Source organism: Taeniopygia guttata, chromosome 2, assembly GCF_048771995.1.
Source record: "Taeniopygia guttata chromosome 2, bTaeGut7.mat, whole genome shotgun sequence".
Taxonomy (NCBI): Eukaryota; Metazoa; Chordata; class Aves; order Passeriformes; family Estrildidae; genus Taeniopygia; species Taeniopygia guttata.
In genome coordinates, this window is record NC_133026.1 from 122588667 (window position 1) to 122603733 (window position 15067).

Sequence of the window (15067 nt, forward strand, 5' to 3'; positions counted from 1 at the left end):
GTGGAGTCCAGACTTCCTTTGAGAACTTTATTGCATACCAGGGAATGAAAGCACTACTTTTGTTTCCATAGATTTGCTAGCCCCATTGCCTACTCAGAGTTTTAGACAGTATCTCAGAGTTTGCCCAGCACAGTTCCTTCTCAATGAAGATGCAGCAATAATGAAAAATCTATGAATAAACAAGTTGATAGACAAGTCTTTTACTTTTGTCTCGTTTAAGATAAAAACTACAATTAATCAGCTACCTTAATGAAGATTCTCATAGCTGAAAAATTAACAAAAGGACGTTATCTGTGCAGAACATTCACTGATAACCAATATCAGACACTTAGGGCACAGAAATGTTGCTGTGGCTGTTTGTAAAAGGATTTTCTTTAATGTCTCACTGTCTGATAATTATCTTTGACAGTTCATAAGTATTGCTAAGCCCATAATACAAATGTATGTTACACTTTGGATGTAGTTTTCACTTAGAAGTTTTTTTACAGTAATTAAGTGGAAGATCATAATCCAAAGTCTCTTAGAGACATTTGAAATAAAATAACTGTAAAAATGGAGAGTCTATACCCCTATCTAAGGTCAGTTTTTAGCTGAAAAGTTCTGCAATATAGAGCAATATATCCACTCATATTCTAGAGTAAACTAAAAAAAATTAACACTATTATTGATTATGCAGTAGCTGTATTAAAGAATCAAATGAGGGGAATTTTTATGGGAGGGAGGAAGGGAAAAGCAAGAAAAATCAGGCTTCTGCTCTTTCCTACCACCATTCTATCAAAATCTCAGAACAAGGAGTACTTCCTATTTCCCACTGATTTTTAACCTGTTTATCATGGAATCTTGTCCTTTCTTCATTTGTGTGAAACAGCATCCTTGGTCTCTTCCCACTTCTCTTAGGGTGGCCTTCAATGTAGTTTCTTAGTTCCTATCTTTGCCTTCTCACAGTTCTGTCCTTACTCTTCTTCTGTTGTCCTTTCAGATTTTATTTCAGCCATGGTCTGTCTTCAAAACATTTCAACTTCAAAATGTGCCTAAGATTTCTTTTTACTGTTTTGCTATGCAAACAGAAATCTCACTGATGTTCTTATGAATTACCATAATATCCTTTTTTTTTTTTGGCTTTGCCACGTGCCCTACAAAATCATAACACTGTTACAACAATGAACTTTCTATCCCATAACTTTTATTGCAGCATGTATTTCTCTGCATTCCTACATCTGTAGTTTCATATGCAAAGGATGATAAAAATTGTTGTTGCTCATAAAACTGAAGTGAATAAAACTGTAACTTTGGGCATCAGCATCAGAGGCCAGATTAGTGAAAAAAAATATATATTTGGCCTCCAAATTGAAAGTTACAAGTCTGTGCCAGTCAGTTATTTATCCACTTAATTAATCTTTTATTGCCTTGAGATAAAAGATTAACTTCCTACAGCACTTCTCAAGCGTAGCATGCTCTCCTGCTCCACTGTCATGCAATTTGATATTACCTCTGGAAGATACTGTCTGTGCATCCAAGGCTCATTTCATATAATTTTATCTGTCTGAGTGATCATAGCTCTACAAGTACAATGAAATTCCACACATTATAAAATGTCAACGTTCCACAGATAGTACCATTTTATTCCCCTGTTTATCAAAATAATAATATCTGAGCTCATTAAAATACCTGCTACATCTCTTACAAAGGGTTCCTTGGTAATCTTTTCTTTATTGACTGGAAAAAAATATCCTTGCAGAAGAATTTTGTGACACTTGTACCTTCCATACAGCTCTTGCTGAAATGGTCTACCTTTCCAGCATCTCTTTTTCCCCCTCGTAACACAAAACAATGTCCCACTAACCCATTGTTGAGAAAGTAGTCTCCAGAAGACTATAGTTTCTTCTCTTTCATGTCTGACACAATTTGCTCTAGGAACAAAAACAGACTCAAATCCACAATCATAGCAGAAGAGTGATTTGAAAGTGGGATTCCTATATAGCATCAAGCTTGTGAGTGGGCAGGCACAAGTAGCAGTTAAGAGAATTCTCTAACATACACTCAGAAATGAAATAACAAAATTATACCAAAACAAATTACAAATCAATTAGTTTTTCCACAATTATGTTTTGGAAAAGAATATTCACTAGCACTGATACAAAACCACTAGAGTACTTGGCTTGGGAAATAATTATTTTTCAGAAGAAAGACCCAACACCCTGACTGCTTTAGCAAAACCATTAAACAGCTTTTGGCACAGCAATTATTAATGAATTTTCTTCTTTTTAGTCTATAGGGAAGAAAAAAAAAATCACAAAATATATACATCTGTACAACTGAGAGAAGACTTCTCAGAAAACAGGCAGCTGACTTAACTGATAAAATATATTTCTTATGATGTCTGTCAATGAACTTGAACTCCAAATGTCCAATTTTGTCCTGACTGCACTAAAGTCAGGAAGAATTACACTTGTACAAGAAAAGGCAGGAGGAGGGACCTAACAAAAGTTTTAAAAGATGGTACCCAAAGAATCAACTGAGAACTATGAATGCCTTGAAAACCAGGAGGCCTGGATATGTTTAAATGCCACCTACTCACCAACATTTGAAAAACTACAAGCAACCCACAAGCTTCTTTTATTTAGCAAACTAAGATTAGTTACCATCCAAAGTCATTGGGTTTTTTATTTAATTCTTTTTTTATTAATTTTTTTTTGCCCAAGAATATTTAACAGAAAGGGATACAGAAAGGAAAATGGGAAGCAAACCTAATACACAGAATGGAAACAGGCATTAAGTTTTAGAAATTGCTTTAGGAAAAGTTTATGTGTGATGAGACATTACTGCAAAATGGGTTGTTCTAGAACTGCTATTAGGAAAATACATATTTTCTCTGGTCAGATGGACAGGCTTCTCATTATTCTTGGCGGTTTTTTATTGTTTTTGCAGTGAATAATAATCAAAGATATACAGAAACACTGTCACACATTTTTGCTGTCAAATTTTCTGCATCTGCAAAGGCACCGAGTTTTGGCAGCTCTCATGGTCTTTGCTTCTCTCTTCCTTGTTGTGTGCACTGCAAATTTTGGTAGCAATATTTTTCTTATTTTTCTTTTGTTTAATTAAAGATATGTGTTGCAAGAAGCTATCTGCTGCACAGTAAATGACAAAAAGACAGTATTTTGGACAAATCTCTTTTTAAAGACTTTTACATAACAATGAGCACCTGGACTGACTAACTCATCTTAAATGGGTTCCTCCACTAAAACAGGTGTAAGAGAAGAAATCTGAAGTCAGGATTAAAACTTTACAGAATTTAAAATTTTTCTTAATAGCAGTCAAGGAAATAGGCTGATACAAGAAACCTGCAGATGGAAATTAGGTTGAAAGTCCAGCAGGATGCAAAGACAAAGTTAGAAGAGGGTATGAACAACAAATGTCAGAATTCTTAAATTTTTGTTTTTGCACTGTTGACAAACAGCAATGGAAGCAAAAGGTAAAGTTCTACACCTTACTTTAATATCATAGAATCATCGAATTGTTTGGGTTGGAATGGACCTTTATAGATCACCTAATCCATACCACCTTCCACGGGCAGGGACAACTTTACATCAGGACATTAGATATCCATTCACTTAAATAAACATACTGAAGACCTATGTAGATATCAGATTTGTCATGACAGTATTTTTTTCCTTTAAAAAAATAACAGATTTCACATCCTACTTTGAAAAATGTGAGAAAACAGAGGCTGACTAGTCAAGAAACAGATAACATTGTGGCTAATGCCAGAATTGAGATTGCTTAATGTCTTAATTTCTCCCCTTATGGCATATGCATTATAGCAACATTATATTGTTAAATTTTATTTTTCCCAATTGGAGGATGCTTTATATTACAATTCTAGTAATGTATTTTTAAACAGCAGAAAATGCTATGATGTGACTATTATTCCTACCAACTTTAGAAAACATATAAGCAAGCAATGAAGCTGACAGTGGAAAATGAGAAAACCCAAGCAGGCTTCAATTTAAAGCATTAAGAAATTCAGACTCCTTTGTAATAAGACAATGCTGGAAGCCCCAAGAGAAAAGAAAGGAGAACACATCTGTCCTACTGATGTCAAGGAGGCTAAAGGCCAGGCTCTGCCCCAGTGCACACACAACTACCATTACTGTCAGCTGAAGTAACCTGTAACTTAGGGTTCAGCTGAGTCCTGTGCAGTGAAGCCAAAAGTTCACAGTCTTGTTAAGTGTCATAAATTATTATCAATGCATTTTACTCATGCCTAACATTGTTGAACAAGCTGAATCTTTGACAGTCCGTGCCTTGAAAATTTAAGTCTAAGAAAATAAGCAACGAGCATTAAGAGGAGGGAGGATACACTGGCAGAGACTGTGTGCATCCAGAGTTTGGTTATTCTAAACTATGTACAAACAGATCATATTACTTCAAATGTCTATTGCTGAAGATTAGAAAATAATATAGTGAATGCTTTTTAATTCATATTCTTTTTTGTTGTTTAACGATCAACCAGAATTTACTTTAAAAATTATTCCCTTACAAATGGTTTGGAAAATATTGGAGGAATATATCACTACTTTAAAAATGTTTTCTTGATAACAGTTCAGTTATAAAGAAGTGTATTTGTGTATCATTGACATTGTAGCTCATCTTGCAATATTCTTCTTCATCATAGTACTTTTGAGTCACTGGTTTTGGCATATATATATATATATTACACCTCAACCAATTGAACAAAATGTGTTAATTTACCTAATTTGCCTAACAGCTCATAAAGCCATAATGGAAAGAATAAAGAAAGAAAATAAGAGTAAGGAAGTGAAACAGTGGTCATGGAAAAACAGCTTAATATACTTGCTTTTAAAAAATATCTGCAGACACCATACTTCCAATGTCAAGACTTTTAAATATTGTCTTTTCTCAGTAGAAAGCCTATAGCAATTTTTATTTAGTGCATAATTTTATTTGTGGGATCTCAAATTATTTAAAATTGATGGATCAGCTGAATATTAACTTATTAAGGGGTGTAAATAAGGGTTCTTAGGTGCACTCCTACATTGTATTTCAACATGAGTAAGACTGTTTTGATATCCAGTGGGAATATTACTGTACTTTACTATATTTTACTATATTCTCCATGGGAACCATAAGATAATGCTCAGTATCTTAAACTGCACTGCTGTTGACATGTGACAATTGGTTTTTTCAGTCATTTTTGAACGTTTATGTAAAATTTTTGCCCACATCTGTTAAAAAATTGGCAAAAATTCATAAGAACTGTTTATTCATTGTCTTGTTTTCATTTAAATACAATCTGAAGGCATCCAGAAAAACCCTGTTATTAAAATGCACATTAGGGTCCTCAGTTTAATATAAAAAGGAAAAAAAAAAGCTTATGGCACACTGACAAATAAAATGGTTATAACAGTTATAATAACTGTTTATAAATAGTTGCAATATAATCTATTGCTCTTCAGGAAACAGCATATTGGCTTGCACTGCAGAGACTCCCAAAGAATCTGAATCTGAATTTTGGAAGGCATGAAAATAACTTACCATAAATAATTGCCACATAAGTAGGTCCATAACAAGTAGGCTATTTAGGCAGAAAAAAAAGTGGTTGAGAGATTGGAGTTCTTTTTTATACTCAGTACAAGCAATTTTCTCTAGTTTCAGGAATATAAACTTTAAAGAAGCCTCTGTGCAGTGGTCCTTGTCTCTTCTTATGTTCTTGTACTACTGGCTGTGGTGTTGCATGCTATCACCAACTAGGCCATGTAACTGTAAATTCCTAGGTCTCTTTTTATTTCATAAATGCTGGTACTACCTGACAATCTCTAAGAATGGGGCAGCACCTCTGACTTCACAAATTTAGATGAAGCTTTACTCCTCTGAACATACTCTTGATTTTAATCTCCCTATGAAAACAGCAACATCCATTTCTATAGATTCATTTATTCCCCTTCATTATTTTTCTTTTGCTTCACTTTTACTCCAGTCAGCAATTATCAGAAAAGGCAGTACTCAATTTGAGGAAGAGAGGCTTGATTTTTTACCCCTTCCTCACTAAAAAAAAAGCTCAACTTCTTAATTTCAGGATTTCTTTACATTTTTACAAGTGATGCACCTTTTGCTGCTTATGAATTATTTTAACAATCTAATTTAATTTGAATGTTGGCAAATCTCACCTCATCCTTGCTGTTTCCAACCTCTAAGACACAACTTTCTGCTCCTACTACTTTGGTAATCCTGCTTGAAGTCACTCCCTTTGCAAATAAGCAGTCTTCCTTATACAATATTCTCACTTAAAGACATTTCCAGACTTTCCCTATATTTAAGAGATCTATTTCCTTTTATTTTCCCTACAGCATACTTTTGAAAGCTGAAATGCTTAGATTTCAATCAATTTATATTGACATTCATTTTAAACTGATTGAACTCATGATTGCTAAATCAAAGATTATATCCTCCGATTAAAACAGGCTTTTTGAACATTTCTAAATGATGAATAGCTATATGTTTTTTCTTCTAAAATAAAATCCTATGTGTCTCACTCATTGCCTTGTTTTTGCAATCGTGTATATTGAATAATATTAATTAAAACTCTTGGGCCAAGAGCATTTGCTTCTCTTGACTCTGGAATTTACTGCTACCAAAGCAATAATAAAAATTAAATACTAATAATTCCTGCTTTTGCACAGATCTAGGCTTTTCTAGTATGCTAATCATTTAGTGAATTGTGTTATGAGTTGCTGAACCATATAGCCCAATAGAAGAGAGGCTGCCATAGCAACGTTTCCCTAGGCCTAGTCAGTAGCAAGTCTGAACACATATTCCTAACAGGCATACACACAAAGAAAGTATGTACACACAAATACATATATATATATATATGTATGTATAAATAAATAAGCACAAGTCCAACCACACAGATCAACATAGACAGAAACACTCACTCAAACACAGATGGCATGAATGGTGAAATCCTGTCCTCCTCTCTGGCATGAGTCCCTGTGACCTGAGGTGTGACTTGCTGCTGGCACTTACACCCATGCAGAGGCACACATATAGCACAGGGAGACCTCTCACACAGTAAGGTTTAGAAATAGAGTCCAGTCTCGGAGACTAGTCTAAGAGAGACTGTGTTGATCAGGTGCAGGGCATAACCAGACAAGCAGGCTGACCAGCAGTTTGTTTACATCAGACCAGCCCTATTTACCTCCTCATCCCACTGTTTTCTCTCACATGCTCATTCCCATATCACCTTGATTACTTCCTTTCCCTGTCTTTGATTCTTGCCCTAAACACCTCATAAATCTTAATCCCAAAATACTCCATTATCCATTCCTCAACTCGTTGCATAGCCCTAGGCAGTAACACCCACACAGAAATTTGTGGTTGACTGCTGGGTGTGTCCCCACCTCCATGGGAGCTGAGGCTTTCCTGGGAGGGGCTGGCCATGGGCTCCCTTTGCCAGACCTGGCTCCCCCACCCTGCCCCTGAACTCCCCTGTGCATGTGGAGATGTGTTCAATCACCTAACCTAACACACTGACAACTGAGATTAAATAACATTAAACATTAACATCTCAACATTAAATAAATGTTGAGATGCTGCCAGTGCTGCACATTCAGGTCTGCAATGCCAATCAACAGAAGAGGTTCAAGGCAGGGAGTAAAGAGGAGCAGCCCAAAATAGAGGAACTGTAGAACTGCGCAGGTGAAAAGCCATACCATAACCACCATAAAAATAAACACAATGAATTTCCAAAAGGGAACTTAGATTCAGAGATTTTATGTTTTATCTGAGAAACTAAGAACTTAACCCTAATGAGATTTTTCTTTGCTGTTTTCCTCTACAACTTGATACAATTTTCCTACCTATACTGAGGCCACTGAAGCAGCTCTTCATGTTCCTTACCACAATGGAGATTGTCAACATTTCTAGCACGAGTCTACTCCAAAACCTTGCTGAGGCACCATTTGACCACCGGGTCAACTGAGCGGGCGTAGCACCTGGGAAACTCCCGTATGTGTTTTTCCTGGGAGCTCATCCAGCACGGCTTCTCTCGACCACTCACAACCCTGCCTTGCTCGTGAAGAGCTCTCAGACTACAATGATTTGGCATGTACCAGTGACATGCCTTACCAATCCAAACTAGACTGCTTGGTATCATTTATGTACCAACATAGCTGTGCTTGACTTACACATGGGATGGATCATGGGATTGTAAACTGTGATAGGAATCCGGCCTTCTTTACAAGCCTGTCGGTCACTTAGTATGTGCACAGCACTCCGTAAGTAACAAAAATAGACATGCTGCCAATTGCTGGGTCTCAGAAATATCAGTTCATGCTTGGTAAGGGGGAAGCTTGCCCAGGTGACCTTGAGCGCACAACAGTGCCTGTCCTCTGCTGTCCCCTTCCAGGCACAGAGCAGGAGCCACTGCTCTCCTGCATCCCAGGGATCGCTGCATTTTTTTAGGGGCACGAGCTCAGGAGCTCTTGAGCGTCCTGAGGCCGGGAGGTGAGAGTGGGAACAGGCAGCCCACCCATGAGCATGAGGGATTACAGCGGATTTTCCTTCAAACGGCGAGACCCAGGCACGCGGCTCTCCCCGGGGCCGCTCTCCCTTGGCTCCGGCCCTGCAGCGCGGCGGGAGCGGCCCTCCCGCGCTCCCCGGGCGGCGCCGGGCACCGGGCTCGGAGCGGGGCGCGCACCCCACCGGCACCGCGCTGCTGCCCGCGGCCGCGCAGTCCCGGGAGGGCACGGCTGGCGCGGGGCGGAGCGGCCCATCCCGCCGCCGCGCCTGGGGAGGGTCCCCCGGACCGCCACCGCACCCGGGAGGCGGTGCCGCCCCTCGCAGGCTCCCGGGCAATCGGGCACGGGTGTTCTTGCGGGAGCGGCGGCTCCTCCGGGGCGGGCGGAGCGCCAGGGCCCCGCGGGGCTTGGGCCGCCGGGCGGCGGGGCCGTCTCCCCCTCCGCGGCGGGAGCGGAGTGCGGCGGCCCGCGGAGGGGGCGGGGAGGATGACTTCATGCCGCCGGAGCGCCGTGAATTTAGGAGCAGCAGCTGCCGCCGCCGCCGGCGGGATGTGGGGGTGAAGTGACAGCGGGAGCTGCCGCCGGCTGAGGGAGGAAAAGCGCCGGGAACCCGCCGCGCCCGGGGGCTCCGGGCCGCCACCAGCAGCCGCTGCGGGAGAGCAGGAGGGAGGGAGGGAAGAAGATGCGCTGAGCCGGTCGCTGAAAGGTGAGCGGGAGCTGCCGGGCGCGGGGGCGGGCGGCGAGCGCTGCGGCGCTGCCGCTGCGAGCCCCTCGCTCCGGCTCTGCCGGCTGCCCGGCCCGGGCGGCGTCTGCACCCGTGCTGGGGCTCGCAGCTTCCTTCTCCTTCCCTCTCCTCCCTCTGCCGCGGTTCCCTCCAAAAGCGGCGAGGCTGCGCTCTCTGGAGCGCCACAGTGTTGCGTTTTATCTTGCATGGCCAGGATGTGCGGTGGCTCGGTGCCAGCTCCCGCTCGGGCTGCTCTCCGTGCCCGCGTCCGGGCACCCTGTCAGTGGCGTAGCACAGGACGGGGGCGAGAGCGGGAGGGCTGCGACAGGTGCGGGACTGCGCCCCGCGCTGCCCGCGCTCTCCCCAGTCCGATGCGCGTTCCTCAAGTGACGGGGAAGACATCTTAGGGCAGAAGGGCTTCAGGGCAACAGAAGCAAAAAAAGGTGTTATCTCATACACGTTCCTGGATTTGGAAGTCGCTTCGCAGGAAACTGAATAGTGTAGAAGTTGGGGAACCGGCCCTTACACCAAAATGGATTCTGTCGTCTTCTTCCAAGACTTGTGTGATTTTGTTCTCTTTATTAATTTTTTTCATCTAGCCTAGTTCACAACAACCAAAATAGCAGCAAAATTCAAATGCATTTGTTTGTTAATGGAAGAATTAGTGAGTTGCTGTTCTATCATATCACCTGTAGAAGAAGAAAAAACAGGAATGTATGCATATTGTAGCTTGGCTGATAACATTGCACATTATGGTACGTATATAGGTTTTAACATCAAATGAATGATGTTTTGGAATTGAGAAGGGAAAGAAATCTGTCTGACCTATTTCTGTGCCTGATACCCTGGTGGTTTTTGTTGGGTTGCTTTGTTTTTGTTTGGGTTGTTTTTTTATTTTTGTTTTGTTTTTGTTGATTGGTTTGGTTTTATTTGTTTTTACTTTGTACTGCTTTAAAAAAGAAAACTTGCCTTAAAGCAGGTATAGCAATACAGGAGGTCGACATGCAGAGGCAGCTCATTAGAATAGATGTTATCTGCGTATGTAACAGTTAATGGCTTTGTGTGGTTTGGAAATGGAAGAAATTACTACGTCTCTGGGAAGTAAAGAATTGGAAATTAATCTGTTCTTAATGAAAAAGAAAGCAGGATACTGGAAGCTGAAGGTTATTTTATTAAATGTCTATTTACCTATATGTTCATCTTCAAGGATGCTGTTACCAAGGGTTCACAGAGGCTCACACAGTTGTGGGATTCTTGGTTGTGGTTGAAGCCTCTCGTCATGGTGCTAGAGTAACACAAGTAATCCTCAGGAGGTAACAGGGAGGAGTTGCTTTATTTGTTGTCATTATTTCTGGGAAGATATTTAAATGCAGTCAGTACTGTTGCTGGGTATGCAGAAAGCAAATGACAGCTACAGAGAGAGAAAATGTGTATAAAAAAAGCAATTGAGGCTTCACAAGGCTGAAACAAAGAGCAAGTGATGAACTGCAGAGTCAGAAATCAGTCCAAGAGACAAATCTTTTCTCCGAAGTGCAGTCATTAACTATGATCCTGTACAGGCTTTTTGCTTTAAGTATGTCGCATGCATGGCACATGCAATGTATGTATTTCAAACTAGGGGAAAAAAAAAGTTTTGTCAAACCTGTGTCTTTTATCTACCATACATTTGCTTTATTCCTGTAAACTTTGAAGCATTGGTTAGGGCATTTTTATCGGTTTTTCCTTTCTAGAATTAAGCATGGCTGACTGTTTCAGAGTTGCAATGTTTGGCTCATTGCTTCTCTAGTTGCATTTGGTTGGAAAAAGAAACCATGTAGGTGAGTTCAGATGCTTCACATATTAGCCCATCCATTCTACATAAGGGCAGTTTCTTCACTGGAGTGAAGAAATCAAGTGATGGCCCCCAGTCAGGTGCTGCAAACACTTGGTAGCATGACTACTCACTAATGTTGACACAATGTTACCACAGCATATTTAGCTCTTCATGCTTCCTGGCAAACCTAATTTTTCATGACTCTTAATTAACATTTTTTAAAACAATATGGTAGCGGAGATGAAACAGTGGTTGACCAAGAAAGAACCCCACTTCAAGCTTGAATTGCTTTTGGTTTTCTCTTGTGTACTCTAAAGGCAAGCGGTGTAATGTGCATGTGTCCATAGAAGAAAACATATATCTAATTATCAATGTGAGTTTAGTTCAATGGTATAACTGGTGTAAATCCACTTCCTACGAATTTCTTTCCCAGAACTAACTCTTCTTGCTCCTTCTGTTACTGTAACTTCTATACTTCTGCCAGCCAAAGGAAAGCATCTTTATTGTGGTTGATCTGGGGCAACAGCACCGCTGACTGGAAGAACAGCCTAGTTGGCCAGCTGGTTGGTGCCAGACAGACTGGGTAGCAGCTGAGATTTAGTTGTCTTTTCCTCGGAGGTTCTGCTATTTTGGAATACTTCATCTGGGCTTGTTCTGCAGATATGCAAGAGCTTAATTATCTTTGAGGTTTCTAGGCTGCCATCAGCCTTTGAACTGGCAGGTTCATTTACCCAATTTTATTAGTGGGGACCAGATGGGGTATGTTTGCAAAAGGCTTGCTTCCTTAGTAGAACAAACTGGAAAACCCGGTGACCTTGAATGCACTTGAACTTGCAGAGGTTTGATTTTACTTCTGGTCCTTTCCAAGGGCTGAGATGAAACACTTCAGTTAAATATTTTTTCTATTATTATGAAATAGTAATATGTTATGTTGTTACTAGGCCTTCAGTTGGATTATTTTTTCCAATTTAAGAATTCAATTTAAAAAGACTTGAGTAGGGTAAAAGGGGACAAATATTACACAATGAATTTAAAACTTTAGTATGTGCAAACAATCAAGAGTATTTCAACAGTAGTGATACCATATTTAGTTTGAGGAAGAAATATATTCACACTTTCCAAATACATGTCCTTCATGTGCAAGAGCTTGTGTTTCTGAGACAGAAAAAAATTATCTCTGAAAATAAATGCCAGGCAAAAACCGAAACTTTCTCCTACTATGCAAATGGATTCCATGTTGGACTAACTGTCAATAGAGGATCTTTATGTGAGTGCCCAGTAAACTACAAAAGTAGCAATCATTAAAGAGAACTAAGAGTTTTATCCATTTATAGTATATTTGTGGTGGCAACAAGACAGGTATTGATAATCTTATTTTGGGTTTGACACAGTCAAGTGTGCTTCACAACCTGGATAATGAGCCCCTGAGTTTAATATGAAATATTGAGATAGAAATGCAGAGTTCATGTATGCTTTTTGGAAAAGAAAGCTGGTTGAAGCCTTTCCCTTGAAGGGGACTGCATGTAAACAGCAGCAAAAGCAAGGATCTATTAATATGTATTGCTTTCATGATGCGTCGAGAGACTATCTGTGAGAGAACCTATATTGTCTACTCTTAGAAAATTACTTTATTAAGACAACATTATAAAAGAAAGGATCTGATTGTACAAGAACTGTATGTTTCTAGGATTTATTCCAGTCTCAAAATAGAATCATAGCAGAGGAGAGAGTAACACAAAATGGACTCTTACAGGACAGTTGGTGCAAATGTCCCAGCCAAATGCCAGATCAAAAAATTTATTTTATTTTTCCTTTAATTTTTACGGTAGATCCAATAAGATATGATAGTGGGTTTTGTCTTCCCTAAAATACTGAAGACACACTGCATTTCTGAGCTGGTCACATTACTGTGATTGTAAAGTAATTCCAGGGTATCTCTACTTTTCTTCCCTGGTTGAACTAAGTATAAAACATGAACTGTGAGGAGCTGCAGTAGAAGAATTTCCAGAATGTCAGCTGGGGCATAGTTCTCTCTAGGAGAATTTGGTTTGTTTTCTAATTTTTATTAAAATTAATTTAGAAATTTGCTACATTGCTGTTCCTTGGCTTTACAGGACTCATGAGGAATTTAACCCGCCTTTATGGCAACTGCCTGGTCTCTGCACAGATCTGTTTCCCTTTCTGCACTCATGTCCTGATGGTTCATCAGATGTTAGAGGCAACTAGGTCTAATGCCAACATATAGTCTTGGTTTCTCTTACTTTGACTGCTTCTTTTTGTCACATTTTTGTACTAGCGACTATTTCAAAAGATTCAAAGGTATATCAAAGTTATTTTGGCAGCTGTTAGCTAGCCCATGAAATGTGCTGCAGCTTTAATGAGATCATATAGTTCTTAATATATCCATATAATTATATATATTATATAATATATATATTTGCTAACTATTCACTCATTTGCCTTCTACCTCCTACAGTATTTCCACTTACACATATGGTAAGCACATAACTTTGGTGAAACGATCTCACCACCTGTTGTTTTAAAATAGCACAGATGCTTATTAATGGTCCTTCCATGATGCTGTTTATAGTACATGTGGAACCTCACTTAAAATACTGTGGATCATATTGGTAAAGGATATTATTACTTCGGCAGCAGCCTTAAATTGATTCCTGTTCAGCATCTTGATTTAACTTGTCAGTCATTAGTAGATAGGAGAGAGGTAAACTCCACAGAAGAGTCAAAATTGTGATGCTCATCAAGTGAGCTGTCACTGAATCCTTCACAAGGTGTTCTGTGCGAATGCCTGCTGCCTTTTGGATAACTAGTCAACCCCAAGAGCTGCAAGAATCGTGAGCACACAGATTATATACACTTGTAAGTCTTGCACTCAGCTGAAGTGAATTCCTTGAGGCCATGCTCAACAGTACTTTCACACTTCAAGGCAAGGAAAAGTGAATAATTGCAGAACTTTAACCTTGACCAAGACTGTTGCCTAATATATATGTATCTTTTTGCCATTGAAAAGTAATTTCTAAACTCAGTAAATTAAGTTTAGGTACATAAATGTTCCATCAATTCCCGTTTTCTTTGTTCAATCTCATGAGTCATTTGGATTCTCAGTTTGAATTTCAAAGAATTTCTAGAGTTCTGCCTAATATTTCTGATCTGCAGCTCTCTACATTTGTGTTGGATTCTTGGTTTTTTTTTTTTTTTTTGTCTAGCACCATCAAAGTGGGAATTAAAAATGTATTTCTTCTTTGAAATCATCTATCTTCAGGTAGACCAAGAAAAATTCTTGATGTTAAGGGTCAGTTTGCTGAGGTGTAAATGTGAAAGAGCAGTCAGGCTAAACAGACTCAGCTTCTTTCAAGCTTCCCAAGGTGCCCACTTGAGGCACAGAAAGCTCGTGATATCTGTATGATGCTAGTGAATTCCAAGACAACACTATTATACTCTGAAAAAATATATAACAAAAAGGGGAACAAAAGATATTTCAATCAGGTTTAACGAGAACTCATCATAACTAGTTATTTTTGTGATTTTTTTGTGATTTTTTTTTTTTCATGAAATGTGAATACTTCTTTCCTGTGGTACATGACAGATTGCATTGATTGTTTGAGTTTAGTGTTGCTAATAAATTAGAGAAATAACTGTTTACACTAGAACGGTGACTGTCAGATGCCAGTTCCATTTGTATAGGATGGGCAAAAAGCTCTTCTTTTTTCAATAAAAAAAAATAAAACTCTGTGGCATATTACAATGTAGCTTGTAAGAATATAAGGCTGTTATTAAAATAAGATGGCTGGCAAGATTCCAGTAAAGGATGCTTAGGGAGGTAATTACTAAATTAGGTGGAATACTCATCTTTTGGTACAGTCTCCCCGTGTTTGGTGCTCAGCATTGATTAGGAGTTCTCTGGGCACAAAGCAGTGTTTGCACTATTATGTTTGATTGCAGGAGACATCATGTCCTTGCTGCGTATGT

The 15067-nt window shown here is 39.5% G+C and overlaps 1 protein-coding gene across 2 annotated transcripts in view; it reads left to right on the forward strand.

Annotated features, from left to right (window-relative positions):
* The first annotated feature begins 8843 nt into the window (after nt 1–8843).
* PKIA (cAMP-dependent protein kinase inhibitor alpha) overlaps nt 8844–15067 on the forward strand; it is a 44108-nt gene continuing 37884 nt past the window's right edge. The window contains exon 1 of one of the 2 annotated variants that reach the window (XM_002199527.7): nt 8844–9249. Coding sequence is in view for 1 of the 2 variants with exons in the window: in XM_072924779.1 (XP_072780880.1) it covers nt 9984–10022 (39 nt within the window). In the remaining variant the exon portion in view is untranslated. Of the gene's footprint in view, nt 9250–9310; nt 10023–15067 lie in introns of those variants that run through there. The other variant, XM_072924779.1, reaches the window with a different exon arrangement.